Here is a 27,662-nt window from a genome sequence, read left to right as displayed (position 1 = left end):
GGCAATCTGGTCCTCCCCCCCAGAATCTTCGACGGCCGGTGGTTCTGGCGGTGGCAGCAGTGGTGGTTCCGGCAGCGGCAGCTGGTCTCCTGGCCGGCCGCGGCTGGGCTGTCGCTGCCACCTTTGCCGTCCTGGCTTGCAGCCGTGATAGGGCATGTAAGAATTTATGTAGCCTATCACTGCTGGGTAAAAAAAAAACAAAACCCAGCATACGCAAATGGCAGTGGCTACGGCGGTCGCCATTTGCATACCCTATTTTTGGCCGCCACTGCCACCGCCATTGCCGTCCTGGCTTGCAGCCATGATAGGGCACGTAAGAATTTATGTAGCCTATCACGGCTGGGTAAAAACAAAACAAAACCCAGCATACGCAAATGGCGGTGGCTACGGCGGTCACCATTTGCATGCCCTATTTTTGGCCGCCGCCGCCATTGCCGTCCTGGCTTGCAGCCGTGATAGGGCACGTAAGAATTTACGTAGCCTATCATGGCTGGGTGAAAAAAACAAAAACCCAGCGTACGCAAATGGCGGCGGCTACGGCGGCCGCCATTTGCGTGCCCTATTTTTGGCCGATTTATCTTACGTAAATATTTACGTAAGATAAAATGGTGAAAAAAAGGGGAACGCAAATAGCGTAGCGGGCGCTATTTGCGTTCCCCTTTTTTTCGCCATAAAACACTGGGCTGATGTTGTTGGAGCCTTGATAGTATTGCTTGAGGAGATATAGGACAACTTGGCATTATTATTATCATTACTATTATCATTTATATTCTACCTTTTCCCTCTTGCAAGGAACTGAAGGTGGCTTACATGATCCTTCTCCTCTCCATTTTCTCCTCACAACAACCCTGTGAAGTAGGCTAGGCTGAGAGTCAGTAACTAGCCCAAAGCCACGCATGAGCTTTCTGGCCAAGTGAGGACTAGAACAAAGATCTCCTGAGCCCCAGTCCAACACTCTAACCACTGCACCACACTGGCAATAGGGTTTGTTTCAGGGATTAGTTCTGTGGAACATAACTAAGGCAAGGCCACGTTGATCAGCTTCTTTGTGCCAATGTGGCAGATTCCTCAAAAGCCCCTAACTGTTGTTTTTGTCTCTTCTGTACTGAAGGAGAAACTGCTAGGACAGTAGAGAGAAGTTATCTTGTCTCCACAGCGACTCACCCCAGACCTAAGAATCATCATCCTTGCAAAAGTTGCAGGGCTCTGAGAAGAAGCCGGGGGTGATGGTCCAGTAAAAGTTTAATTGATAATGACCAGACATGCGTGCTAGGTTTGGCTGATGTCACTTATTTAGCCACATTATGATTATAAATGTAACTGGTGAGTGTTGACCTGCACTGCCTCCGGGTTGACAGAGCTGCCTTCGTTGTACACGAATAAACTTGAGTTGAATCTTACCCGCGTGTCCAGAGCTTAATTGTAGGGCAGCTGGGCACAGGCCTCCAAGTCCAGTTTGGACTTTTACTACAATCTGGCAAGCCAGTCCGGAGGGCCCAGCTTTTCAGTGCAATCATGCCCCGCCCGGATGCCTGAACAACCCAGCCGGCAGTAGGTGAGTTCCCCTTGGGGTCTTCTTGAACGGGCGGGACGGGTGTGCTTCAAAACCAAGGCCAACTCCAAGTAGGGTAAGAGTCACTGGTAAAAAAAGGTAAAACCCCCTGGTTGGTTTCCTTTGTTAAAGGTGATGTCCATTAAGTATTGAAACGTATATACAGGACAGCCTTAACTGGTTGAAGGAGACAATATGGGTGGGGGTTGGAGTGTCCCGACAGGGTCATCTCTAGATGTTATGCTTAAGCAATGGAATACTCTGCCAGGCATGGCTGGTTTGAGTAAAAAGCGCTTGGTTCTGTTGTGCACAGAAAAATGGCCAGTTCTTAGTCACTCATGGACACCCAAAGGATCCTTCAACCAAAACATCTTAAGAGATCTCCGCCTTGTTCTAGAAGACAGGGTGCCCGAAAACATGGATTATTGGTTTCTCTGGGCTGACATGGGTGAGAAAAGGCAGGCAAGAAGTAAAGCAGTGTCCTTTGTGAGCGTACCATCCACGCTGCCTCTGCCGCCTTGTCCACTGCCCCCCTACCCAGAGAATCAAGGTCTGGCGTCATCCCAAGGGATATATCCAGCTATAAACCAAATTCAAAGTGTCTGTACACAAATGGGTCAAATAGGGGTTTCAAACGCCTACCCTGACCCCTGTCCCCTGTTAAATCTGAATGATGCAGCCAATTGGACAGTCGTAACTCAGTACCAAGAATGGATGCGCACCGTTCTACAACGAATGTGTCAGAAAACTATAAACTGGTCTAAGGTGTGGCTGTGACTTAAGAAAAATCAGAATCCCCCGCTGATTTCCTGGTTCGTTTGACTCGCGCTCTGCGCATGTATGGGGGCATTGACCCTGACGAGGCAAGGCATGCTGCCCTGATAGTAGGTATGTTTGTGGAGCAAGCCGCTCCTGATATTCAAAAATATTTCAAGGAACACCAGCCAGGGTGGCAGGAAAATAGTGTGGAGATGTTGGCAATAGCAAAGTAAGTGTTTGATGGAAGGGAGGAGAAGGCGCAGAAGCAACGGAAGAAGGAGAAAGAGTTAGCGGCAAAGTTGTTGGCGGCAGCCATTATGGGAACAAGGTTCCCGGGGTGTGGCTGAGGGAGAAGACGAGAGTTTGGTCGTGGACATGGTCAGAGAGGACGTGGTAGAGGAGCAAGTGCAGGGGCAAATGAGGGAGGACAGGGAAGTGGTTATGACCAGGATGTGTGCCATTATTGCAAGCAACCTGGTCACTGGAAAAATGAGTGTCCCCAGAAGGGGAATCAAAGGCAAGAAGGTCAGTGGACTGGGCAGTGGCAGGGGCAAGGGCCCGCCACTTACCAGGGAGCAGAAAGTGTTGGAACGTCAGAATGATGGGTAGAAGGAGGTCTAGAGTTGGTTGGTAGCGAGAGCAAGAGTCAAACCCCAAACAGCTGGAAATTGAAACTGGCAAAACCTTTTCTGACCCTTAACATAAATGGGAAACCTTATGATTGTCTTCTTGAAACTGGAGCTGCAAAAAGCGTGCTGAATAAAATCACCTTACCCCTTTCTGATTCTGTAAAAAGTGTCATAGGAACTGATAGAAAATTATCCACTGTTCCCTTGAGTCAACCAGTTACAGTTAAAATTGGCCCTATGCAGCAGATCATTCCTTCCTGATGATGTCAAAAAAACCCAGTAAACCTCTTGGGAAGAGACCTGCTAGCAAAGTTAAATGCTTCTATCAGTTGCAGCCGAGATGGGCTCTATGTCACCCTGCCTTCCTCCAATGTCATGGCTTTTTTTGGAGGAGGCCAGTCCCCCGACAGACACAGATCTGCCAGAAGAGCTCAGAGGGCTGCCATCTGAGTACTAGGCAAAAGATTTGGGTGAATTGGGCTGCTAAAATCTGCAGCTCCTATAAAAATTACCATCTATACTGACATGCCCCCCCCCCCACTTGTAAATGTGTGCACGCCGTTACAAAAACGAATGCCCCCTCTACTGAAACCCAGGTCAGAGCCCTGTTGGGCATGTTGGGGTACTGCAGAGCTTGGATCCCTAGCTTCTCTGAAATTGTGAAGCCATGGTTAAAGAAAAAGACAAAGGCTGCAGCCCCAGAAGAGTGTGAATGGACAAGGCTTGACTCCCAGGCTTGGGAACAAGTAAAGCCTCTCCTTGTATCCGCTCCAGCTTTAGGTCTCCCAGATCATACTAAACCTTAAATTTTATTTGTACATGAGAAACATGATGTGGCTTCTAGAGTTCTCTGTCAACATTTTAGACCTCATAGGAGGCCAGTAGGGTATTACTCTGGGCAATTAGACAGCGCTGCAAAAGGCTATGCCTCTTGTTTGCGCAGTGTTGCAGCCACGGCACTCATTGTTGAAAAAGTCCAAGGCATTGTACTTGGTCACCCATTGTAACTCTGGGTACCCCTTGCCTTGTTAACCCAGTGAAATACCCAGCATTTTTCCAACACCCGTTATACCAAATATGAGACTTTGTTGCTCCAAACTCCAGAATTAACTATTTCACAGTGTAACGTGTTAAACCCCGCAACTCTTATGCCTGAGCAAGATCCAGATCTCCCACATGACTGTAAAGCAGTTATTCATGAAGTGCAAATGCCTAGAGATGATCTGAAGGATACAAAGTTCTGAATTAATTTGGTTTGTTGATGGATCCACTTGGATCCACTACACCTATTGCTCAAAGGGTCCGTCAAAAGGCTCTTCTGATCCTGCACTTGCAGAAGGGAGCGAAGGTGAGGACCACACGCAGCAGGGGAACAGCAGCACCGCTAGCCTTTCTCCGGACCCTGTGGACGAAGCAAGGCCAGAAGTAGAAGCAGAGGAGAAACAGGCTCATCACGCAAGTACTGACCTGTCTGACTTTTCACAACTCACACATGCAGTGAACCATTGGGAAGCTGCACATGCCCCATCGTCTGACGGAGCTTAGTCAGCTCCAGGTGCGGTGGGTGCAGCGGGTGTGGGGTGGCGGCGGCGGCAGGTGCGGCAGCGGCAAGTGCAGCAGTGGCGGGAGTGGCAAGGGCGGCGGGGTGGCGGGGGCGGCAGCGGCAGGTGTGGTGAGGGTGGCAGTGGCAGATGCGGCGGCGGGGGCAGCGGCTGGTCTCCTGGGCGGCTGCGGCAGGGTGCAGCATACACAAATGGCGGCAGCTACAGCGGCCGCCATTTGCGTTCGCTATTTTTCGCCGTTCTAGCCTACGTAAATATTTATGTAGGCTAGAACGGCAAAAAACAGCGAACGCAAATGGCAGCTGCCGTAGCCGCCATTTGTGTACGTGTTTTTTTTTACTTTGCTGTGACAGGCTACATAAATATTTACGTGGCCTATCATGGTTAAGTACAGGGACGCAAACGGAGGCAGCTACGGCCGCCGCCATTTGCGTCCCTGCTGCCCAGCGGCCGGATGTCCAGCTGCAGGCGGAGCCGGCCGGCAGCTCTGCAGAATCCCCGCAGAGCGGAGCCGGCCGGGCAGGACTCTGGGGCGCCTCCCCCCCGTCAAGGATTCTGGGGGGAGGGATGGAGTGCCTTCCCCCCCACTGCGAAGCAGATCTGCGAAACGGTAAGTGACTTTTGTACATCCCTACTTCCAGGAGTTTTATTTTATTTAAAATTATATTTAGGCTGCCTTTAAGGTAGTGTCAGGGTGGAAACTGAGCCGATAGAACCCCAGAGCAGTTCTGATTCTGAGGAGAAACAGCAATCTGTGGGAGAGGAGCTTGCTCATCTCTCACAGGCACAGCAGCTGGCAGAGATTCCTCCTGCCTGCATTCCTGGGATAGATAGTGACCCTGGCAGCGAGATAGCGCTGGAGGGAGGCTTGCTGGACGCTGGACGCTTGGCGCTGACACCGGAGCTCCGACAGCTGGAGGGCACAGAAAGGAGGGGTAGCGCTCGTTTGGCACACAAGCAACGGTCGCGTCCCGAGGACCCAAGGGAAAGAGGGAGGAACTCTCCCTAGCCCATAAGTTCAGGGTCTTCCCGTGATTCTCCTTCAAACGGGGACCGACTGCCTAACCCGGAGCATAGGCTACTCTGCTGTTCCTTGCTTAGTCACTGGTGATTAGCATCTGAAAGAGTCATTAAGTTGTAAAAGGATTAAAGCCTTGAAAAGAATCCTTTTGTCTGTGTCTTGAGTTAGCTATTAGAGTAGACTGAAAGAAGCCGCCAGGGCGCTCCTGACGGGTAGAACCTTTAAAGTTCTGGGGAGTTCCTTGCTGATACACTGGAGAGAATTTAGCTGGGCGCTTCAGGTGACAAGACGTGGAGTTCTGTAACTTTGGCCTTGTCCTGTATTAGGTGTGTCGCTGTGGGTACCTGTTTCTTCACTTCATTTACTGGATGTTGTAGCTTTAAAATGTCTGTTGTAAATAGGGATATACGAAAGTGACTTAACTACCTTTCGTGGATTATGTTGATGGTGGGGGGGGAGGCATTCCGCCTCTCCCCCAGGAATCCTGAATGGGGGGGGAGGCGATCTGTTCCTCCCCCCCGGAATCCTCGATGGCCGGCTGTACTCCGCGGCTGCTCTGTGGAGCAGCCGGCCAGGCCCAGCCCAGCCCAGCCCAGAGCTGTCCGCAGCCGGATTTCTGGCCGCGGAGGGCTCTGGGGGAAAAAAAAAACTCGCGCAAAAAACTGTAGCCGCCGCCATTTGCGTTCCTTATTTTTGGCTAGGGATGTCGGAGAATTTATCCACGAATCTCTGGGAGGCCGAATGCCAACGCATTCGGTCCCCCGAAATTGGTGGGGAAATTCTCCAACACCCCCCCACCCCCCACCCTGGGGTGGGACTTACCTCGTGCGAATGTCCCTCTCGGTGGTGGGTCCCGGCGGCGTTTCGGCGGCGTTTCGGCAGCAGCCGGTCTTCCGACCGGCTGCCACCGCCACCATTTCCCAGTAAAAAAACCCAACGTGATAGGCTATGTAACGATTTACGTAGCCTATCACGGCTAGATTTTCAAAGTCAGCCGTGATAGGCTACGTAAATCTTTACGTAGCCTATCACGGCTGACTTTGAAAAAAAAAAAAGCACATACGCAAATGGCAACGCTATTTGCGTTGCCCTTATTTTCGCTGTAGTCTATGTAAATCTTTACGTAGACTACCCGTGCCCAATTAAGGAATGCAAATGGCGGCGCCATTTGCATACGCACTTTTTTTCCCCCAAAGTCAGCCGTGATAGGCTACGTAAAGATTTACATAGCCTATCACGGCTGATTTTGAAAATCTAGCCGTGATAGGCTACGTAAATGGTTACGTAGCCTATCACGTTTTTTGGGGTTTTTTTTACACTTTACTTTTTTCTTTCGCGGCCGGGGAGACGGGGCGCTCCCCCCCAGCCAGAATTTCGGCGGGGAGGGATAGGGCGCCTCCCCCCCGGCCAGAATTTCGGCGGGGAGGGGCGGGGCGCCTCCCCACCCGCCAAGAATTTTGGGGGGAGAAACGGAGCGCCTCCCCCCTCCACCAAAAACAGCTGCAGGACCAGGTAAGGGACTTTCGTCCATCCTTATTTTTGGCCGTCTGAATCTAAGTAAATATTTACGTAGACTATGACGGCGAAAATAAAGGGGAACGCAAATAGCATAGCGGGTGCTATTTGCGTCCCTTTTTGATTCACCGTTTTAGCCTACGTAAATCTTTATGTAGGCTAAAACGGCGAATCAAAAAGGGACGCAAATAGTGCCCACTACGCTTTTTGTGTTCCCCTTTATTTTCACCGTCATAGTCTACGTAAGTATTTACGTAGATTCAGACGGCAAAAATAAGGAACGCAAATGGTGGTGGCCGTAGCCGCTGCCATTTGCGTACGCGGGTTTTTTGTTTTTTTTTAAGCCCACCCAGCCATGATAGGCTACGTAAAGATTTACGTAGCCTATCACGTCATGTGTGTGTTTTTTTTAAACCCAGCCATGATAGGCTACGTAAATCTTTACGCAGCCTATCGTGTCTTTTTTTTTTTTTTAACAAGACTGGAAATGGCGGCGGTGGCAGCCAGTCGGAAGACCAGCCGCTGGAGCCACCGCCGCCGCCGCTGCTGCCGCCCGGAAGATTCGCCTCAGGTAAGTCTTGTCCCGGGGTGGCAGGCCGTTCTGCCACGGAATTCGGGGTGCCTCACTGACATCCGTGGTGGAATTCTCTGACATCCCTAGTTGTAAATCCTTCAGAGGTTAGTCTTTAAGGCACAACAAGCCTGTTTTGTTTTTGTTTTTATTGCGACAGACTAACACAGCAATGCCTCTGGTATCTGAACAATTGGTTCCTCTTGAAGCATAACTTAGAACGTTTAATTCTCAATATTTATAAGGGGTTCAATCTAGGCCCTTTTGGCTGTCAAAAATGTGTTCTCCAGCTGGGCTGAGAGAATCTCAGAATCTTAGCCTTAAAGGGAGGTTTATGGCCATGCTGTAGATGAATGAGTAGAATTTGGACTAGAAGAAAATCCACACAATTTGGCCTTTGAGCTAAGCCCAGAGTTAAGAAAGTATGCCAGTGCCTCACGCTTTCGAAAAACCAGGTGGACTTTTTGTGATCAAAAACAATGAGTACGGGGAAAATACCCTGGGAAGCATTTGTAGGGGAGAACTAGTAGGTACAGGAAGGGTTAAATGGCCCCTCCTGCCTGGCAATTTTCCTTTGCACATAATGTTTCCACCCAGATCTGCATTAATTTTGGCTTGGCAAAGGAAGATATTTCAAGCATGCATTTGGCACGATAAGGGGTACTTCCATCTAAGTAGCCCTTAACATGCCTGGCCGATGAGGCCCAGGTGGATTAGAACTGTGGACGCAAAGCCCACCTTTCTCCCTTGAATGCCCCACCACTTATTACAACTGCCTCGGAAAATTACAAGAAATCACCAGCTCCCAAGAGGAGCGAGGAGGACGAGAGCTCAGCGCTAGAGCACTGGCGTGTGAAGGCCGCAGGTTCTCTCCCTGGCACCTCCAGTGAAATGGATCGGTTAGCAGGTTATGGGAAAGATCTTCCTCTGAACGAGACCCTGGAAAGCTGATGCCAGCCAAAGAAGACAACACGAGGCTGGAAGAATAAATAATTTGACCCGGTATAAGGCAGCTTCCTGTGCTCCTCAGTGTTCTTGGAGCATGACAGGATTGGGTGCCAGATTTGGCTCCGCAAATATCATGCTTGCGACTAAAAACCTCAGCATGGGTAGGAGGCACCTGTGTATTTGTGAATCAGACACAGATATATCAAGGGCGTGCCCCTGTGCATGTTTAGACAGAAAAAAGGCCTACACCTCCCAGCACGGCTGGCTGGGGCACGCTGGGAGGTGTAGGCCTTTTTTTCTGTCTAAACATGCACAGGAGTGCGCCTTAAATTACTCTGAGGGTCAATTTGCACCCTGAAAAATGTAATGTGTGAATGAGGCAGACATCTGCTTGGATGAATTATATTTATTTTATTTACATAAGTGTTCATTCTGAAATGTATATGTTGCTCTTCAGCCAACATCTCTCAAAGTGGCTAATAAAGCCATAACATAAAATTAAAAGTAAAATACAGTTTACAATCAGACATAAAATACAGCACAGCATAGAAACAATGAATCCAGTAAATAAAAGTTACCTGATTAAAACCAGCTAACTGATATGATGGGAGGCCTGAGCAAATAAGAACAGTCTTTGCCTGGCACCAGGAGGACATCAAATCTGGCACCAGGTATTTCACATGCAGGGCACTTCAACAGAAAGGCCCTCTCTCTGGTCACCACCCTCCTGCGTTCAGAGCAAGGCAGGACTTGGAAAAGGGCTCCAATTATGTATATAATTTTTGGGCATGCGCATGTGGTGTGGGCTGGGGGGAGAAGGCATTAAAAAACGGTATTCATTTATCCAGAACACAAGCTTTTAGACCTTTAAGCACCAGCACCTTGAACTTTGACTGGAAATGGACTGGCAGCCTATGAAAGTGTTTAAGGTCTGGAGAGATATGATCCTATAGCCCAGGGTGGGCACATTGTGGCCCTCCAGCTGTTTTGGCCTACAACTCCCATCATCCCTCACTATTGGTTATGCTGGGTAGGGCTGATGGGAGTTGTAGGCCAAAACATCTTGGGGGCCACAAGTTGCCCACGCTGTCCTAGATGAGTCAGTTAATTAGCACATCCTCATCATGTAAATAGTGCCCCCAATAGTCCAGCATGGAGAAAGCTGTGCAAATGGGAAGTTAATTACAACACAGAACTGGAGAAACCAGCTGAACCAAATAAAATGACTCTGTGTGCATTTGTTTTAACTGCATATCCTGTAGGAAACATGAGTGTTGACAACAGTACTATTTGCACGTACAACTTTTCTACACAGGGCTGTTAATTTACTGTATCTGCTTTTGGTTTCGTCGCAGATTTGAGATTAGAGCACTACACAAGAGTGTTTCCTTTCCTGCTTTTCCACTATATAACCTCTGGGTGGCACTGTGGTATAGCAGAATAACACAAATATATAAGTGAAAAAAGTAGTTTCCTTCACTTTCACAGTTAAATGCTGTATTTTCCATGTTCTAGAAAAACTCACCAGAAGTGCTCATTAGATACAGAAGCAGAAATGGAGGGATACAATGTCAACTAAAGAACCCATAAACAACCGTGAGTAGGGAATGATGAGCACATGATAAAAAGCTCATGTAGAAAAGCCTGCAATCATTGCATGTTGGTGACAATGCCTCGTCTCATCTACACTGGGCTATTTTCCTTCCCTACTGATGCCACCCCAGTGCATCTGGGCTTTCTTCATTGAAACACATCTTTTCAACCTGGTTTCTGGACTGTATGTTTTACCCCACAGGGCAACTGCTAGTTTCGGGGCGGGGGGGGGGGAGGATTTAGATCATGAAAACAGCTCAAGGGGAAATGGTTAACCCCCTACTCTTACCCCAGTACCAAATCTAAATTGTTCACTCCCATCTACAGCTGCTTCTAATTCCTGGAGGTTCCCCATCTGGCCCACAGAACCCCCTTGTGATCCTTCAAGGGACAGGGCTTTATCGGAGAGAATAGCGGGGATCCTATTCGGCCGCTGCTTGGTGGACATCTCTAAACCAGCCTAAAATCCTGCATTTAAAACAGGGCTTTCTGCTTCCATTTTAAATGCAGGATCACAACGACTCCCTTTTTCACCCGCTCCCCCCCCCCCGTTCCTGTATCTGAGTCTTCCATGATCTTTCCTTGATCTCACTCCTCTTTTTGCTGCTTTCCCTCTTTTCATGAAACTCAAGCAGAACACAACGGGGTAATTTGATAGCTCATTATCTGCAATCTATTTAAAAATGGAACAAAGGGCATTTAGTGCAGGAGACGCCCTGGAGGGGCACGGCATCATGTAAAGAGCCCGCAAACGTCCGTGAAGGAGCAATCTCGAGCGCAGGATAAAAGCTCGGGGTGAAGAAAGCCTAAGTGCTAGGGATGGCGGAGAATTCTGCCACAGATTTCAGTGAGGCTGAATGCACTGGCATTTGGCCCCCCGAAATCCGTGGCGGAATGGCCTCCCACCCCCTGCCACCCTGCAGAATCCCCCTGGAACGAAACTTATCTGGGGCTCCGGCAGCGGCGGCTGGTCTTTCGGCCAGCTACTGCAGCCGCCATTTGCGTCCTGCCAAGCTGCCATGATAGGCTATGTAAGTATTTACATAGCCTATCACAGCAAAGAGCAGTGGCGCAAACAGCGGCCGCTACGCCGTTTGCGCCACTGCTGTCTCCGTGATAGGCTACGTATTTACGTAGCCTATCGCGGTAAAGGCAGGCACGCAAATGGCGGCCACTATGCCATTTGCGTAGCTGCCTTTACTGTGTTAGGCTACGTAAATACTTACGTAGCCTATCACGGAGAGAGCAGTGGCGCAAATGGCGTAGCGGCCGCTGTTTGCGTCCCTGCTCTTTGCCGTGATAGGCTACGTAAATACTTACATAGCCTATCACAGCAGCCTGGCAGGCCACCATTTGCGTCCGTAGCAGCCGGCTGTGGCCGGAACTCTGGCTGCAGACGGCCCTGGCCAGCGGCTCCGCAGAGCCGCCACAGAGCAGAGCTGGCCCAGGGAGGATTCTGGGGGGAGGGATGGAGCACCTCCTTCCCACCGCGAATCCAAGCTGTGAAAAGGTAAGTGACTTTCGTACATCCCTACTAAGTGCTGGCCGAGACCAGCACTTTCTCTCGGCATGAAGAAAAGCAGAATGTGTGGGGCCATGACTGGGTCAGTTAGACACCCCTGTTTTATACATGTACCTGAGAGTAAGCCCCAGTGAATTCAGTGGATATTTACAGGATTGTGCTGGAAGGGAGCAATCCTAACCCCGTTGAAGGCTAGCTGAGTGGGTTTAGGATGGAAGAGTTTCATCAATTTGTATTGAAACTGTATTGCATACCCGTTCGGCTCTGCGGTACAAATTATTATAAACTTTAAGAATTAACTGTGAAACTGTCAATTTATTTTGGGGGGTGCAATTATTTTTCTGAAATCTAGCCATCAGCAGCTTTAATTTGAGACCATCCTGAACTCAATCGGATAATATTTAGAGGTTGAAACTGAGTGAACAAACATTTGTGCTCTGTATTAATGTATAGGTAATTGGTGGTCTGTTTGTAAAGCAATATTGCTGTCATGAGAGAGAAGACAAAAACAGCCAGGGAGGAGAGAGAAAACTCCGCTTTTCTGACATACGTAAGCCTTACACAGAATGCACATTTCAAATGTGCCTTCACAAGGACTAGAAATGTGCTTTTCTAAAAATGAAAGCTACAATTTCAAGTTCCACCCAAGATACAAGACCCTGCATGTAATCAGAGAGAACAGCAGCAACAGGGAGTGCGTATATAGCTAAGGGTTCGAAATGTAAAAATGTGTTAGGGTAAACATGTGCCTTACTGCACTTTCACATGATTTAATCAAGTAAAACATTACTAGCAGCCTGGGTAATCAGTTCCTAAGATTGAACCAACCCCCCATTTAGCCCTTTCTGAGAAAAAAACAAAGTCAAATCACAGGTACAATCTGGAATGCATGGACTGCAGATAATCCCAAGGTGTTTTTCAGTGAAAGCTCAATTTAGAGAATATAGTGTTTCTCTATAAGCACAAGAACTTGTGAAAGTAGGCCTGATTAGGCCTTGTAAGTAGTTTGGTTCAGGCAAGGTGCCTGATGGGAGAGTGTGTGTGTGTGTGTATGTGACCATGAGAAGGTAATTGTAACTTGCTCATAAGCAAGAAATTCCTATCCACCAAAGTAATTCATCCCTAAAGATAAGAAGGCCGCTGTGCTGATAAGACTGTTGATAAGACACCCCACAAAACAGATACTAGGATTCACCGGAGAGCTCTCAACTATCTTTTGGAAAACCATTTTGCTACGTATTTCCGCCTGCCCATTGGGCAACCCTTCCTCCTCCACCTTTAGAAGGTTTTGTCCGGAAGCTTTTCCACCTGGTTGTGCACACCCACCAGCAGGCCCTACATTCTTTTCAAACAGCTTTTCTTAGGGCCTGGTGCTGTGAAGGGAAGCGCTGGGTTGGACGGTTGCAGCCCCTGCCATCTGCAGTGCACACAATACCTCTGGGGAAATGGTGGTGGTTGCTGCAGCGGCTTGGCCTGGCACCTGCCTTCTCAGCACCACGCTAGCTAAACACCGTCCTCATCTGTCCCTGCTGCCCACCCTGCTCTGCATGCTAAACCTACTTTGGGGGATCCGCCAGAGTGGTGCTGGGGGTGAGGGGTTGTAAGCCATCTTGCCCAGGGCCCTCTCAAACCAGCCTACCTGCTTACCACCCTTCACTAAGAGACCTCCGCACCTCAAATATATCCTTACATTTCTGAGTTTGTACACATCTTCCTATTTCATAGATTCCCAGAGCCAGAAAGACCCCCCTTTCTTTCTGTTTGCAAATGTAAGCAGAAACTAAGTGAGCAGCGTCTCAGAGGGGCACAGGCCCAACTGTGCAACTTTGGCATCCGCTAAGCCTGCAGTGACCCCACTGATACCATGAATAGTCTGATTATTACGGGAAGAGGAAGCCTAACTTGAGCAGCCTACTTGCCAGCATTCAGCCGTCATCCTTACATTACTGTGGGGAGCTCAGTGCAGACAAAGGGAAAGCAAAACGGCAGCCAAGAGAACAAGGAGAACAAGGATTTTAAGCAGGGAGAACAGGGTAAGGCTCGAAGAGCTGCCCACAACTCGGGTTTTTGTGGGCTTGATGATCCGCTCGGCCTGTGTGAGGATGGCATTCCTGGCTCCGGCCCACTTCCCAGGTCCCATCAAGCGGAATTGGAATGGGGTGCAGGGCCCAAAGAAAACGGTCAGGGCCAGCTTGGGCTCGCTCAGCAGCAGCGAGAACAGGTCTGGCTTTGATCCCGAGGCAGCAGCTAGCTCATCCAGGTACTCAATATAATCTGTCTGGATTGCCTGGCTGCGGCTGGTGCCAAACCTTTGGAAGTGGGGAAGACAGGGAGACAGAAGTTATTCCCTGGCGCCTAACTGGGAGGCGCCACAACATGGTTCGACCTGGGGCGGATGATCGGGGCAGGAATTACTTCTCTTCTTTATTTAAAATATTCCTTGGCCGCCTTTCAGGGCAGAGGCCCTCCCAAGCCCTTACAGCCATGAAATACATAAAAACAGTTAAAATATTAAAAGTGATAAAACATAGAAACAATAAAAACAACAATAAAAGCCAACAATAAAACCATAGAAACAAATAAAACCGCTGAACAATTCAGTGATCTCCTGCTCTGAGGACAGGCTCCCATTTCTAGTCCCCTCCTCCATTTGGGACCAGGACACATTTTTTAAAAGGTTGTGGAGCCTTAAGGGCGGTGGCATTGAAATGCCAAGTTCTGGGTGTGTTTCCAGGCTATCGGCTTCACTTTGTTTGCAACGTTGTTGCGATGTTTCCCCAATCGCATCTTCTCCTTTTCCTGTTTCCACAGACCTTAGAGACCCGGCTTATCATGGCTGTAGCCTGGGGCTCTGAGCTGTTTCCACTGAGTGCTAATCGAATTATTTTCGTGATGGCTGGGGGGAGTCTGGGCTGGGTCTGATTGCCTCATCAGTGTTCCTGCCCCCTCTTGCCAATTCCCCCTCCCTTGTCCCCTTGTGCTCCGCTCTAGCCAGTGTCTGCTCCCCCCGCCACTGTTGTTGCTCTTCCCCCTTATTCTGGCTTCCCAACGACCCTGCAAGGTGGGCTAGGAGAAGAGATAGTGGCTGGCTTTCTTCCCCCCCGCCAGCGCTGTTGTTGTTCTCCCCCCTTATTCTGGCGTCCCAACGACCCTGCAAGGTGGGCTAGAAGAAGCAGTAGTGGCTGGCTGGCTTCCCAATCGAAGGCACTTCTAATACCCACTGAAATCCTACCTGTCACGCCTTTCTCCTGCGTGGCTGAGAAGGGAGACACAAGTAAATGCATTCAAGGGGATGCATTCCTATGTATGCCTACTCAGAAGCAAGCCACATAGATTTCAATGGCATTTACTCCCAGGAAAGGAAAGCCGTGCAGCCAATCAGTTTACTCAGAAGTAACACCCCCTAGCACACGCCCACACAAAGTGGGGCAAAGCGCTAAAGAGGAAACACACAGGGAGGAAATGGCGAAGACAGCCAGTAGATGATATGCTGCTTGTGCATCTCTGAGGATGTGCCGTAATGCCTTGACGACTCTCCATCTCTCTGTGAAGCCGTCTTTGCGGCTCTCCTGATTTCCCTGCCACCATCTTGACCGGGAACTTCTTCATAGGGACACCCAGGGCGGGCAGATGCTGCATTTGTATGCCGGGGTGCTTCTGTGTGCATCTCTGTCTGCCTGCTCCCTCCAGTGTCATCCCCCCCCCTCTGTCACACGCACCTGCTTCCGGCGAGGACAGGAGCAGGTGAGTGACATACCCTCAAGGGCCAGGCCACACGCCCAGGGGCAGGACTATGACACCGAACCCAGTGCGGTTGTGGAAGCAGGTCAGTGATGGAGCCGAAGTAAGCAGGAAAAGTCGGACTATAACCAGCCTCCGAAGAAGCAGTTTTCCTGCGATAAAATGCGGGGCTGGTGCTGAATGGCCATGACGTCATGGAAACACAGAGACCTCACTGCGCAGCCAGGCTGGAGTAAATCGCTGGTGGAAACACAGCCTCTGACCACATGGCAAGACTATTCCTATTCAGAGAAAAAGCCTGCAAATATCCAGCCTCACATCTTTGTTTTCTCTCTCTGCTCCCACCCCCAGCAATATCCAATGCTGTATGTGCTTGAGTGGGGTCAGCTGCAGGAACTGGACCCACGAAAGATGCAACGGTGTCACTGTTCCAGTCCCGCTGCTCTAACTACACCTTCATAAGGACATCAGAAGAGTCCTGCTGGATCAGACCAAGGGTCCATCTTGTCCAGCATTCTGTTCCCATAGTGGCCAACCAGCTCGGCTATTTGGCTTTTTTCATATTTCACTATTCATATAAACTGCCCACCTGCTCTTTGGCAGAGGTTAACAACAAAGCAGGGTTGATCCAAAATTTTGTCCCCTCAACTTTTTGCACACTTGGGGGATTCCTGTGTGTGGGGAACCTCCCGAGGATGCTCCCCGAAGATACCCCCAAGGAAGACGAACCACGAGAACAGCCATCTTTTTCTGTACAATGCTCTGGGGAGATGCACCATCATTGTCTTTAAAGGAGCATGTGCAGCCCCATTTCCAAAGTACGTGGGGAGCTGTGCCGGCAGCAAGGCCACGCTTCTAAAAGTCAGAACAATGGGAGCGCAATTAAGAAACTCTCAGACTCCCTCACCAAGTGTGAGTGCCACCCCCACTCCCACCTGGGCCGCAAGTCACCCACCCCATCCTAAAGGTCCCCGAACCCCCTTTCCTCACCTTTGTTGGGAAGAAAGGTCTGACAGTGTGTGTGTGTGTGGGGGGGTGGAAGTGGGGTTGCACGGCTCTGCAATAAAGCGTAGCATAGTTCTCTTACCACTTGATCCTCTTCTCATTCCTTCTGATGGTGTCAGCCATCATAATGCTCTCTGAAGGCAGTGAACTCAGCCCTATGAATAAAAAGGGGTTGTGCAGAAGTCATATCTATGATACTTCCTCTTGGGGGAAGCCATGGCCTCTCGCTACTCTTCATTTCATTGCTCCTCACTCCCCTCCCCCAAATCCTTTTGCTTTTACACACTTTCCCCTCTAGAATGGTGGGCTATGGTGTTCATTACAACTATTTTCCTCCTTTCCTCTTCTACTTTCTATGAAGAATGTACCTGGTTTTGCCTGGGTTAGAATAGCCCTTAGTTTGATACAGCAAAGCTTTCAAGCGAACTTATGCAGCTGTCAGAGCTGGACACATTTTGCGCGCCCCATCTGAGTGAAGCCATGGCTGCAGAACCCCTTACCCACTCTATTCCCCTGAGGGGAGGCTGCCCCACAGCAGCAGGGAGGGGGCAGCCTTATAACTGCAACACCAAGCGGTGGGTAGGGAAGACTTCCACCTAATAACTGAAGATGGTACTATATGCTTTGGACACATTTACATTAATTAAAATTAAATAATGTGGGTGAACAGCAAAATGCTCTGTACACTGTTGGTGCCATAGTGAATAAATCATTCATCAGCATCAGCATCGTACCCTTGAAGACTCTGGTAGCCCAGCGCACTTGCAGCTCTGAGGTGGGCATGATTGGTCCAAGGGGCTGGATGAAGCCAATAACAGCCAACGTTGGCTGCTCTAGATGAGGAGGGAAGACGTGTTTATACAATGGGACACGATTGTCTTCCACCTCCATCACCGACTTGTCCAGAAAGGGGAACGCAGCACTGTAGCCTGTTGCAAAGATGACGACATCCACACTCTTCTCTGCAGTCCCATCTTCAAAAATGACAGCGGTCTCAGTGAATTCCTTGACAAGAGGTTTCACTGTTACTGCCCCACACAGGATACGGCTCGGCAGGTCATCATTGAACACTGGTTCCTTCATCAGGGACCTGGAAGTGGAGAGACCTGCACTGCTCAGAGACTGAAACAGTGATATTGTTTTATTATTAGCGCTTTACATGGTTCAAAGTGCTTATCGTATTTAGCAAACCTTGGAACAAAATTTGTCAATATTTTGATAGCAGAAGTACACTTTCCTTGAATGAAAGGTTGCTTCCAGACAGAGGGCTCCTAGTGCTACCAATCAAAAGACATTGTGCAACTATTCCATCTTTCCTCCTGAACAGATTTTGTTGTGGGAAGAAAAAAAAGATGGTCGAAGCGGTAGAAAAGCATAGGAGGATTAGGAGTGGAAGAGACGTGTCTGGACCATCCATAAAATTGTGTGAATGAAGCAGGGTGATTACATTATAAAAGCCATCGCTGCAAGTGCCCAAACTGAGGGATTATCTCCATTATGGAAAAATCCCACAGCCTTACCAGGCTTCTGTTTCCCTGGCGCGATTAGGATGGGCTCCTTTAGACAAACACGATGTGGAATTGAAAACACCCTTTCTTGGCAGCCTTACCAGGGCTTTCTATATTTGCAGTGAAACAGGGCCATCTAGTGGCTGAATTATATCCTGCATTTTTTTTAGTTCTGCTTAACTCCCATCTTTTCGAAAGTGGGATAAATGGGGAAAAGTGCAGGAGACATCCTGGAGGCTGACAACGTCGTGTAAAGGACCTGCAAACCTCCACGAGTGGCCAATCACTCACGTAGAACACATTTTGCCCTTAAAACCCCAAAGGTTTACTTGTACATAGGGATGTACAAAAGTTCCGCCACGGATCTCGGGGAGGCCGAATGCCAGCGCATTTGGCCCCCCGAAATCAGTGACGGAACGGCCCGCCCCCCGCCCCCCGGGATGGGACTTACCTTGGGCGGATCTTCCTGGCGGCGGCGGCTCCGGCGGCGGCTCCGGCGGCGGTGCGGTGGCGGCGGCGGCTGGTCTTCTGACCGGCCGCCACCGCCGCCATTTCCAGGTTTAAAAAAAACAAAAAACAAAAAAACATGATAGGCTACGTAAAGATTTACGTAGCCTATCATGGCTAGATTTAAAAAAAACACCGTGATAGGCTATGTAAAGATTTAGCCTATCACGGCTGACTTAAAAAAAACACACACACAAAAAAACGTGCATACGCAAATGGCGGCGGCCATGGCCGCCACCATTTGCGTTCCTTATTATGGCACGTCTTAGTCTATGTAAACATTTACGTAGACCTAGACGGCGAAAATAAGGGGAACGCAAATAGCATAGATGCTACACTATTTGCGTTCCCCTTATTTTCGCCGTCTTAGTCTACGGAAATGTTTACATAGACTAAGACGTGCCAAAATAAAGAACGCAAATGGCGGTGGCCATGGCCGCCGCCATTTGCATACGTGCGTTTTGTTTTTTTTTAAAGTCAGCCATGATAGGCTACGTAAAGACTTATGTAGCCTATCACGGCTGACTGCAGGGACGCAAACGGTGGCGGCTATGGCCGCCGCCATTTGCGTCCCTGCTAGCCAGTGGCCGGATGTCCGGCGGCTGGCGGAACCGGTCAGCAGCTCTGCAGAATTGCTGCGGAGCGGAGCCAGCCGGCCAGGATTCTGGGGTGGAGGAACGGAGCGCCTCCCCCCCCGGCCAGGATTCCGGGGGGAGGGACGGACGGAACGCCTCCTCACCAACATCAACATAATCCGCGGAAAGGTAAGTCACTTTCGTACATCCCTACGTGTGCAATGTGTATAAGAGTAAACATGACTTCCCTCAGAGGAGTCCATTCTCTCTCTCTCTCTCTCTCTCTGAGTAGGTCTCTGTTTTAGGCTTGCCTCCTCCTGACTGGAAGTTGGCAGGCCCAAAACAGTGATCCATGCAGAGAAACAACAGGGGGTGGGGGGTTCTTCTGGGGCACACATCGTCAAATGGTGATAAATAAGCATAATAGCAACAGATTTGGTGCCACAGTCTATGTAACTTCATTTACAAGCCTCTTTCTGCTTCACGCAGGAATGCCACTTCAGTTTATTCATTTATTTATTTAATGTTGCAGGCCGCTCTGTATGTGTGCGTGTGTGAGCACATGCACACGTGTGTGTGGAGAGACAAAATTCAGCATGGTCTGCAGCCCCATTCTTGGATGCCTCCAAGGTTAAATGGTGAGCATTAAGAGCATCTGTTGGGTTTATCTTATTATGTCTTGCAGTAATTATAGCAACAAACGCAGGCCAAATCAAGCCCTTCTGGAAGCAAAGTGACCCCCTTATATACCTGTTTTGAGGAACCAGGCCATAGTTCTCATGGTTAAACCACTGATTCATCTTCTGTTCCATCACCCATCGCAAAAGGAACCACGGGAGAGAATTTCGGATCATGTTGCTGAAGCGAGTGTGAAAGATGACGTCCCAAGGATAACCATTGTCATACACACGGCTCATCACCCAGCTGCCTCCCCTAGTGCTGAGGAGCACCTACAGGGCAACAAGGGAAGCTATACAGAGAGGCTGACGTGACGATCTTCCAAAGCTCTGTTTTGGAGCTCCCCTTTAGGCCAGGTTATGTACAGCTTTCCTTTGCTTATCTGCTGAAATATACAAACACCTTGCAAACCGTGCCTTAGGTTTTTCACACCTTACGCTTACCTGTTCCTAATTTATAATCCACTCTGGAGTTTGTGGGATGCAGAACTAATCCATTCCTGGTTTCACCCAAACCATCAAAGGGATCCCACTCCTTCTCAACTGTGATCTAGATTGTATAGGCCTATCTGTGCAAGCCTGATGGGCAGATAGTCCGGTTTCATTTGTATCTAACCCTTCTTCCAAGGATCTCCGAGTAGAGTACCCCTTATATTCTCATAACTGTCCTGACTTTCTGGGACCCAGTTTTCATTTTGTCGTACATGTTTTTATCTTTACAATATCTGTGTCTAGAGTAGATCTGCCCTCCTCTCCCTCATTCATTCATTCATTCATTCATTCAATGTACATGTCGCTTCTCACTGCAAAGGAATCTTGAAGCAACTTATACAAGAAAGGATACAACCCCCCAGCACATAATCAATAAAGCAAAGAAGACAAAGTCAAGATCAAACACAATCAATATAACACAATAAGACAAATATAAACAGGCACAATAAAAACCCACTCTAAAACCATAACCTACTCTTTCTGTATATCCTCACCTCCTTCCTCCTCCTCCTCCTCGTCCTCTTCCATTGATGGGTCATGCTGTTGCTTGTGTTGCTCAACTTCAGGTTATGTTGTGATCGATCTATTTTATTTTCTAAGCGTTGTATATTACAAAATCTCTAGAATCCATCTGAAATGTCTTCCCCTCAAAACCGCCACCTCCCTTTACCTTCTTTGCCTTTCGGCAGATCTCCACAGCAATATCAGCAGCTGAATTCCCCATCCCAATGATCACAGCTGTCTTCCCCTGGAATCCTTCTGGGCTTTTGTAATTTCGGCTATGGAAATAGCTACCCTTGAACTTTTCAAAACCTGCCATGAAGCAAAGAGCAACCATAGTACTTGTAGAAAGATGTCAAGTTGCAACATGAACAACAACAATTGTTGGATATGCTAGATTCTCATTCTGGATCTTGATTTTAAGGCACTGAGGTTTAAAATTTGGGGCCAGCTTGGCTCAACTGCAAGAAGAAAGGAGCAATTCATGCAATCCCCTATTCTCATGAGAGGACAAAACAGGGGATGAGAATATAGCTTTAGGTCACTTTCTCAGGTGACCTCAACCATCTGTGGAAACAAAGCCATACCAGAAAAGGACTCCAGTGGTGTGTACGCTTCTATCTGGTGGCCTGTGCAGATCATGACAGCACTGAAGATGAAGAATTCCTGCTTCCCATCTTTCTCTGTGATGACGGTCCATTGGCCAGTGGAAGAGTAATCCTGCCTTCTTTCCACGCTGATGACTGTAGTCTGCCACAAAGCCAGAAAAGGGATACCATTACAGTGCAGTCAGCTGCTCTGATGCCATGTTTCATCTCCTCACCCCCGCCGCCTGCGTCCTGGTTGAAGAGAGCAGACTTGAGACCTGTGGTGTTTTGCGATCCGATGTACTATCCCCCTGCATTGGGTATATCTCTACACAGTACTACTTTAAGGGCACAATCCTATGGGTGCAATCCCATGGCCGCTAGACAGCGGCTAGACGGCCATGGGATCGGTCGGTTCCTGGAGGACCGCCCCCCCACCCCCTGCCCCGCTGCCTCGTAGGCGATGCGGATCATCCTCGAGCTCTGCGCTCGTAAGAGCAGTGCAGAGCGGGGCAAAAGGGGGCATTCCCAGGGGCAGAGCGGGGACCACGGAAGTGCCGGTATGACACTTCCTCTGTGTCATCTGGCTTCCCAACCCCGCACTCCGATGTCCCATGGCTAGACAGCCGAAATCGGCTGTCTAGCCACGAATGCAGGGCAGCTGGAGCGTGGAGGCAGCCACCTATCCCCATAGGGTTGCTCCCTAAACTGGTTAAAGAGCTCATCCTTCTTTCAAGGACATCCTGGGAACAGCATTTCTGCTGGGGGAGATGGGATTGGGCTAGGTGGGAAGGCTCAACATCCTCAAACTATATGTTCCGGGATTCTTTGGAGAAAGACTTGGTTGCCCTGGTGAATTCATTATGCCGGGGAATGGATGTGAGAGTGTGGGGGGGGAGTGAAACCCTCTTGGTTCTCCTGGGCCTCTTATAGAAGCTTGCAATATCACCATCCGTAGTAACCACGGTAACCCACAGTAACCTTCAGCCTCTGGTCTTGGCTTGGAGGGCATAGTGTTATGGTAGCTTTGGTCCTTTCTGGAGGGATGGCTGAAGAAATTGGTGCTGAGGGACTTTTGTTCCATCCCATGGTCATTGGTTCCATCGAATCCCCCCTGCTCCTTAATGTCTGCATAAAACCAGAGGTCTGGGCTAAAGTGATCTTTCTCAACCTTGGTTCCCCAGATGTTAGCGGACTACAGTTTCCATCTCCCCTGATCATTGGCCATACTGGCTGGGGATGATGGGACTCATAGTCCAGCGGCATCTTGGGACCCAAGGATGGTCTAAGGTGTCATCAGAATATGGATGACTTGCAACTCTACCTCCTTTTTACACCTGCTAGTCCCAGGGAGGCTGTGGAAACCCTGGACAGGTATTTGGAAGTGGACTGAGAATAGATAAGGGCAAAAAGGCTAGTGTTTAATCTAAATAAGATAGACGTGCTATGAGCTGAAAATCTGCCAATTTGGATGGAGGCTTGCAATCAGTTTTGGATGGGGTTGCCCTGAAAGACCACGTTCACAGTTTGGGGGGTCTCCTGGACTTGATGCTATCGATTGAGGTGAATGTGACATTAATGGCTGGGGGCGGGGGGATCTCTATGACAACGGAATGAGAAACATGTTGGAGTATATCATCCAGATTTTCATGGAATCCGCTTTGGTCCATCTGGGACACACGAAGCAGGATAAGCCGAGTGTACCATACCTTTAAAATCTGGATTCCAGGGGTCATAGAGTGCTTGAAAGGAACATACTTCCAGGTGGGGTGGAGGGAGTAGAACTGAACGCCATCAAACTGGCAGGGGTTCCTCAACCAATGAGAGAGGCTTGTTTCCCTGCCCATGTCCAGGCTGCCCCCTGCTACTACATTAATATGAATGGAGAGCAACTAATAGGCTCCCTATGAGAGCATCCCGCCTCCTGACCCCAATTTTGCCCCATTCCAGCAAACTGTCCTGTAGTTATTCCTCTTTCCTCTGTTCCCCAATGTGTGCACTTTTGCCTTGAGAAGCCAAAATCTCTGGTTGTCGAGTACAGCATCTGAAAGCTCCCCCTCAGAACAGCCCAACCACCCCCAACTTTGCCCCATTCCAGCAAACTGTTGCGGAGTTATTGCTTCCCCCCACCCCTTTCTCCTTCTCTGGGCGCTTTCTCCCTGCTTGCAATGACAAGCTCCCAAGACCTTGCCAGATCAGAGAAGTGACTTTACATAACATCAAAGAAGCAACTTTACACAATATCAAAGATGTGATTTAACACAACAATTGAGAAGCAAAGGCATGCAAACATAAGAGAGTGCATCATCATGGGGGCGAATTCCTGGTGAAATGGGTGTGCAGGGTGCTTCTGAAGGCTGGAAAGGCTGAGTGAGGTCATGGCCAGGTGAAAGACACCCCTTGGCAGGGCTATCATGCCGAAGTAAAAGTGGAGAATAGGGGCACTCAGCACCAGCAGTGCAGAGAACCCAAATTAAAGAAATAAAATGGAGTAAAGTAGTCTCAGAAAATCTGGGTTTTCCGCCGGAAATCTCCGGGATGGCTGCAGATTGGCCACAACGTCAGCTGCCACCAATGACCTCAAAATGCTCCCAAGTTGCAGCACATCCCCCATGAAGGATTTATCCCTAGGAGTGACTTTTGCCAGCTTAGGCTGGTCCACCCTATCTAGAGAAAGAGCACTTTGCCTCAGTCACATCTGTCCTAATTACGTCCTGACTAAACTACTATAATGCACTCTGTGCAGAGTTGGCTTGGATTGTTTAAGTCATTAAACTGGTATAAAATGCATTTATGTCTGCAGCATGGATAGGCCCTCTGACGTAAGCTTTCTTTAGTTATTCAGATGTTTTGCACTTTTCCTCTTTTCAACAACAGGCCAGTACAGAAAGGCTGTTCTCTGTCCATTGGAACGCAGCTGCACCCCCATTTTAAATCAACCTACCTTGAACCTGACATACTTGAGCAGATCAAAGTGCTTTGCATACAGTCGCAAATATTCCAGGAACTTGGAGTTGTGCAGAAAGTTTGGAAAGTGGTCGGGCATCGGGAAATCACTGAAGCAGGACATCTCTTTGGAGCTATTGGTGATAACTGAGTTGTAGATGCTTGCCCTGCTTTCCTCTACCTTTTCCTAGAGAAGAACATAAGAAGGGCCCTTTACCTCCATTAACTAAATGCCAGACACGAAGCCATTATGTGTTCCTGGTCCCTCAGGAATACTGGTATCTGTGACTGGGTTCACACGATTGCAGGGGTAAAAGAAGCCATTGTGCCTTCTCCCCCCCCCTCACGTGCCGCACATGCGCTGGTTATTTACATAATTACCCGTGCTGCAGCGTGGCGTGGCATCCCAGTCCAGCGTGTGGCATGGGGGGGGGGCTTTGTACCCACCCCACAACTCCTGCTGCATGTCATGGGTTATAGGGTGGGTATGAAGCCACCCCTGCCATGCCACATGCTGGGTTTGGATGACACACCAATTCGCGCTGCAGCACGGGTAATTATGTGAACAACCAGCGTGTGCATGGCACGCACGGGGGGGGGGGGGGAGCCGCGATGGCTTCTTTTACCCCTGCGATCGTGCGTACCTGGCCAGAGACTTTTCTTCCTGACCTCATTCTGAATTAAAAATGATAAATAAATCAGGGTTTGGCTACAAGCTTAGCTTGTGACTGAGGATGACTACGTATGTTCACTCATATAATCACATCTGTAGTTTTCATATTTTAAAAAACCGTTACAGATGAGTTGGCATTAATGCACTTCTATAGAGTTGTAACTGCATCCCCAACAAAAAGACACAACCAAATCATGCATCTGTCCAAGTCTATGCAATCGTCCTCCAAAAATTGAGCCATTTGACTTCTTTAGTTGTGCAAATAATATTCCAAGAGAAGCCATTCAGAACAGGACTTTGATGTATGTAGAGTACAAAAATCACAAAAAGAGTAGCAAAAAAGTACCAAAAGAAAATCAAGTTCATCCAATGTTGAATGCTGGTTATGTATTATGAAGAAGTAGTGTACTTTTTTTATATGAGGAGGGTACTTCTAATGCTCTCAGGTCATTGATAACCCACATGAGTACAACCAATTGGTCTCAGATTTCCCAGTTCTAGAAGGGAGGCTAAAATATTCCATTCAGTTATGTTCAGTTAAAATGGAGGGTATTCCTTAAACCACTATGATATTGGCTGGGTCATGACTTTGATGAAGGATAAACCAAATTTGTGCACAGCTCAAGATGAGAGGCGGCCTTACCATGAGGCAAGATGAAGTATCTGCTTCAGGTGGCAGGTTGTTCTGTGCCATTAGCAGGAGCAGAGGGAATGACAGTCAGATCTGCCTGCTAAGGCACAATCCACTAACAAATGGGTTCTACTCAAGAGCACAGTTAGTCTTTGTGCGTGTGTGAAGGGGGGGTGGGGGGATGCATTTAGATGTCCCACTTCACGCACCAAAATGCGTTGATCCAGCCCTGTTTAAGAATCAACTCAGAGTCAAACTACACATGAAGCTAATGGTGCACGAGCTATTTACATTTTTAACACACCAGTGCATATGTCCACACTTTCAGCTAAATCATTTCTGGAGCATTGCATTCAGCCAGGACATACATTTGGGGGGCAGGGTGGAGGGTAGTGTTTGGGACCATGGGTAAAATTTGCTAGCTTGGCTGAGACAATTACCAGTTGGTTCAGACTCTTGAAAACTAGTGCATCTTTCTTCATATCGGTGGCAGTTTGGGGTGAAACACAATGGTTTGAATAAGGGAGTGGTCTGCAGTGGGAATTCCCAAGAGGCCTTCAGCGTTCTATTCTTTCAAGCAACAAGACTCTCTACTTACGGTGAATCTCCACAGTCCCCCGATGTCACTGCTTTGCTCAAAGCAGGCGGGCTCAAGTCCTTCCTCCAGGCATCCTTTGATGGATGTCAGGCCACTGAGCCCAGCACCAATAACTGCTACTGTCTTTGCCATGGTCCCCTGCAGACAGCAGGGAAGGATCAAGACAGGCGTTCCAGGGCAGGGGTGCACAACTCAAATCTCTCCTTCAAATCCAAAGGCCCCTTGTTATGAACTCAAGAGGGTTGCATTGTTGCATTTACAACTGAATCACCTTTTTTTACACTGTGAATCCAGCATTTGCCTTTTAACCACCTCTGTTATTATTTTATCTCTGCACCCATGGTGCACATTCTCTTCTCCGCAACATTGCAAGGCTCTGAACCCCCTTCTCTATTAACTCTCCCTCCTCCTTTTCTCAGCAATCCGACAAGGATTTCTACACATACTGATTTCAGTGGGGTTCACATGCTTAGTTCTGTATTAGATTATGGTCTGCGAGTCTAAAGCTAGTACCATGATTATATCAGAATTTCCATATTTCTGAGTAGCTTTTAATATTTGTTTTTACTTTTAAATATGTAAACACATATAGTTCTAGTTGTGAAAAAGAAACATTCACATTAAGGTAAAATGATTCAGGCTTCCACTCATAACAAAGGAATTAATTAAGGAGAGGTCAGATAGATGGAGGAGAAATGGCAAAAAAGAATATAGGACACTGCAGTCCTGCACCCACTTCCCTGGGAGTAAACCCCACTGCACCCAGTTAAACTTGTTTCTGTATAGGGCTGTGCTATTACTAGGGTTGTGCACCTCTTCAGCCTGAAGCCTGCGCTCCGCCGAGTCGAAGCTGGGGCAAGGCGGAGGGGGCCCAAAGTGGCCCGAAGTGAACTGGATCGCTCTGAAGCACTGTGCGATCTGGAGGCGGCCGCCACGCTGCCGCCACTGACGCCACCCAACCCCCAGCTCCTTACCTTGCTCCTGTGGACGTGTGCTGGCAGCCCTCTTGTTGTTCTGGAGGGGCGGGGAGCCACTTTTAAAATGGCGGATCCCTGTTTTTCCGGAAGTACAAGGAGGAGTAGCCATTTTAAAAATGGCCCCCCCCATCCCCTGGAACAACAAAACAGCTGCTGGCACGCGTCCACATGGCCTAGGCGCTGGCGGTGGCAATGGCTCCCCCCGTGGCAATGGTGGCTTCCCCCAGACCCAGGCAAGGAGCTGGGTCTGGGCAGCATGTTGGGTGTGTGTGTGAAGGTCATTGGCTTCGTGAGCCAAAGGGCATTGGGGGACCCCCCGAATCAGCCTGAGCCAAATCAGGCCCGCCTCAGAAGCCCTAAAGTGGCCTCCCAGTCAGATCGGAGGGTCCATGCACGGCCCAGTTTTAACTTGCCACACTTAATTTATTTATTTATTTAATTAAATTTATTAATCGCCCATCTGGCTGGTCACCCAGCCACTCTGGGCGATGTACAACAAGAACAATTTAAAACTATAAAATACTACATTAAAAACATCACATTTCTAAAAATACCCTAACCCACCCCAAATG

General features: G+C 48.8%; 1 protein-coding gene across 1 annotated transcript; it reads right to left on the bottom strand.

The window, feature by feature from the left end:
- Window positions 1-13,629: 13,629 nt before the first annotated feature.
- LOC146347680 (dimethylaniline monooxygenase [N-oxide-forming] 2-like) lies at window positions 13,630-26,251 on the bottom strand. The gene is made up of 8 exons (XM_084848177.1): window positions 26,114-26,251; window positions 24,210-24,398; window positions 21,266-21,428; window positions 20,848-20,990; window positions 19,759-19,958; window positions 17,153-17,508; window positions 16,501-16,573; window positions 13,630-13,981 (listed from the first exon to the last, which is right to left on the bottom strand). The coding sequence occupies exons 1-8, from the start codon at window positions 26,243-26,245 to the stop codon at window positions 13,630-13,632; spliced, it is 1,608 nt and encodes a 535-aa protein (XP_084704303.1). The 5' UTR covers window positions 26,246-26,251.
- Window positions 26,252-27,662: the final 1,411 nt, after the last annotated feature.

The sequence above is a fragment of the Heloderma suspectum genome, chromosome 4, assembly GCF_057233095.1.
Source record: "Heloderma suspectum isolate Gila_16-S chromosome 4, 16-S_ref, whole genome shotgun sequence".
Lineage (NCBI taxonomy): Eukaryota > Metazoa > Chordata > Lepidosauria > Squamata > Helodermatidae > Heloderma > Heloderma suspectum.
The sequence above is the reverse complement of the archived record's forward strand: the minus strand, read 5'-3'. Positions and strand labels throughout refer to the sequence as shown.

Bases quoted from the DNA above. Each gene is read 5' to 3' on its own strand.
- LOC146347680 (XM_084848177.1), bottom strand. From the start codon at position 26,245: ATGGCAAAGACAGTAGCAGTTATTGGTGCTGGGCTCAGTGGCCTGACA. The intron at 16,574-17,152 runs GTACGATGCTGA...TTTTATTCATAG, and splicing joins GGCTACCAGAGTCTTCAAGG to GGCTGAGTTCACTGCCTTCA. The intron at 13,982-16,500 runs GTAAGAGAACTA...CCACTTCCAAAG, and splicing joins AATGAGAAGAGGATCAAGTG to GTTTGGCACCAGCCGCAGCC.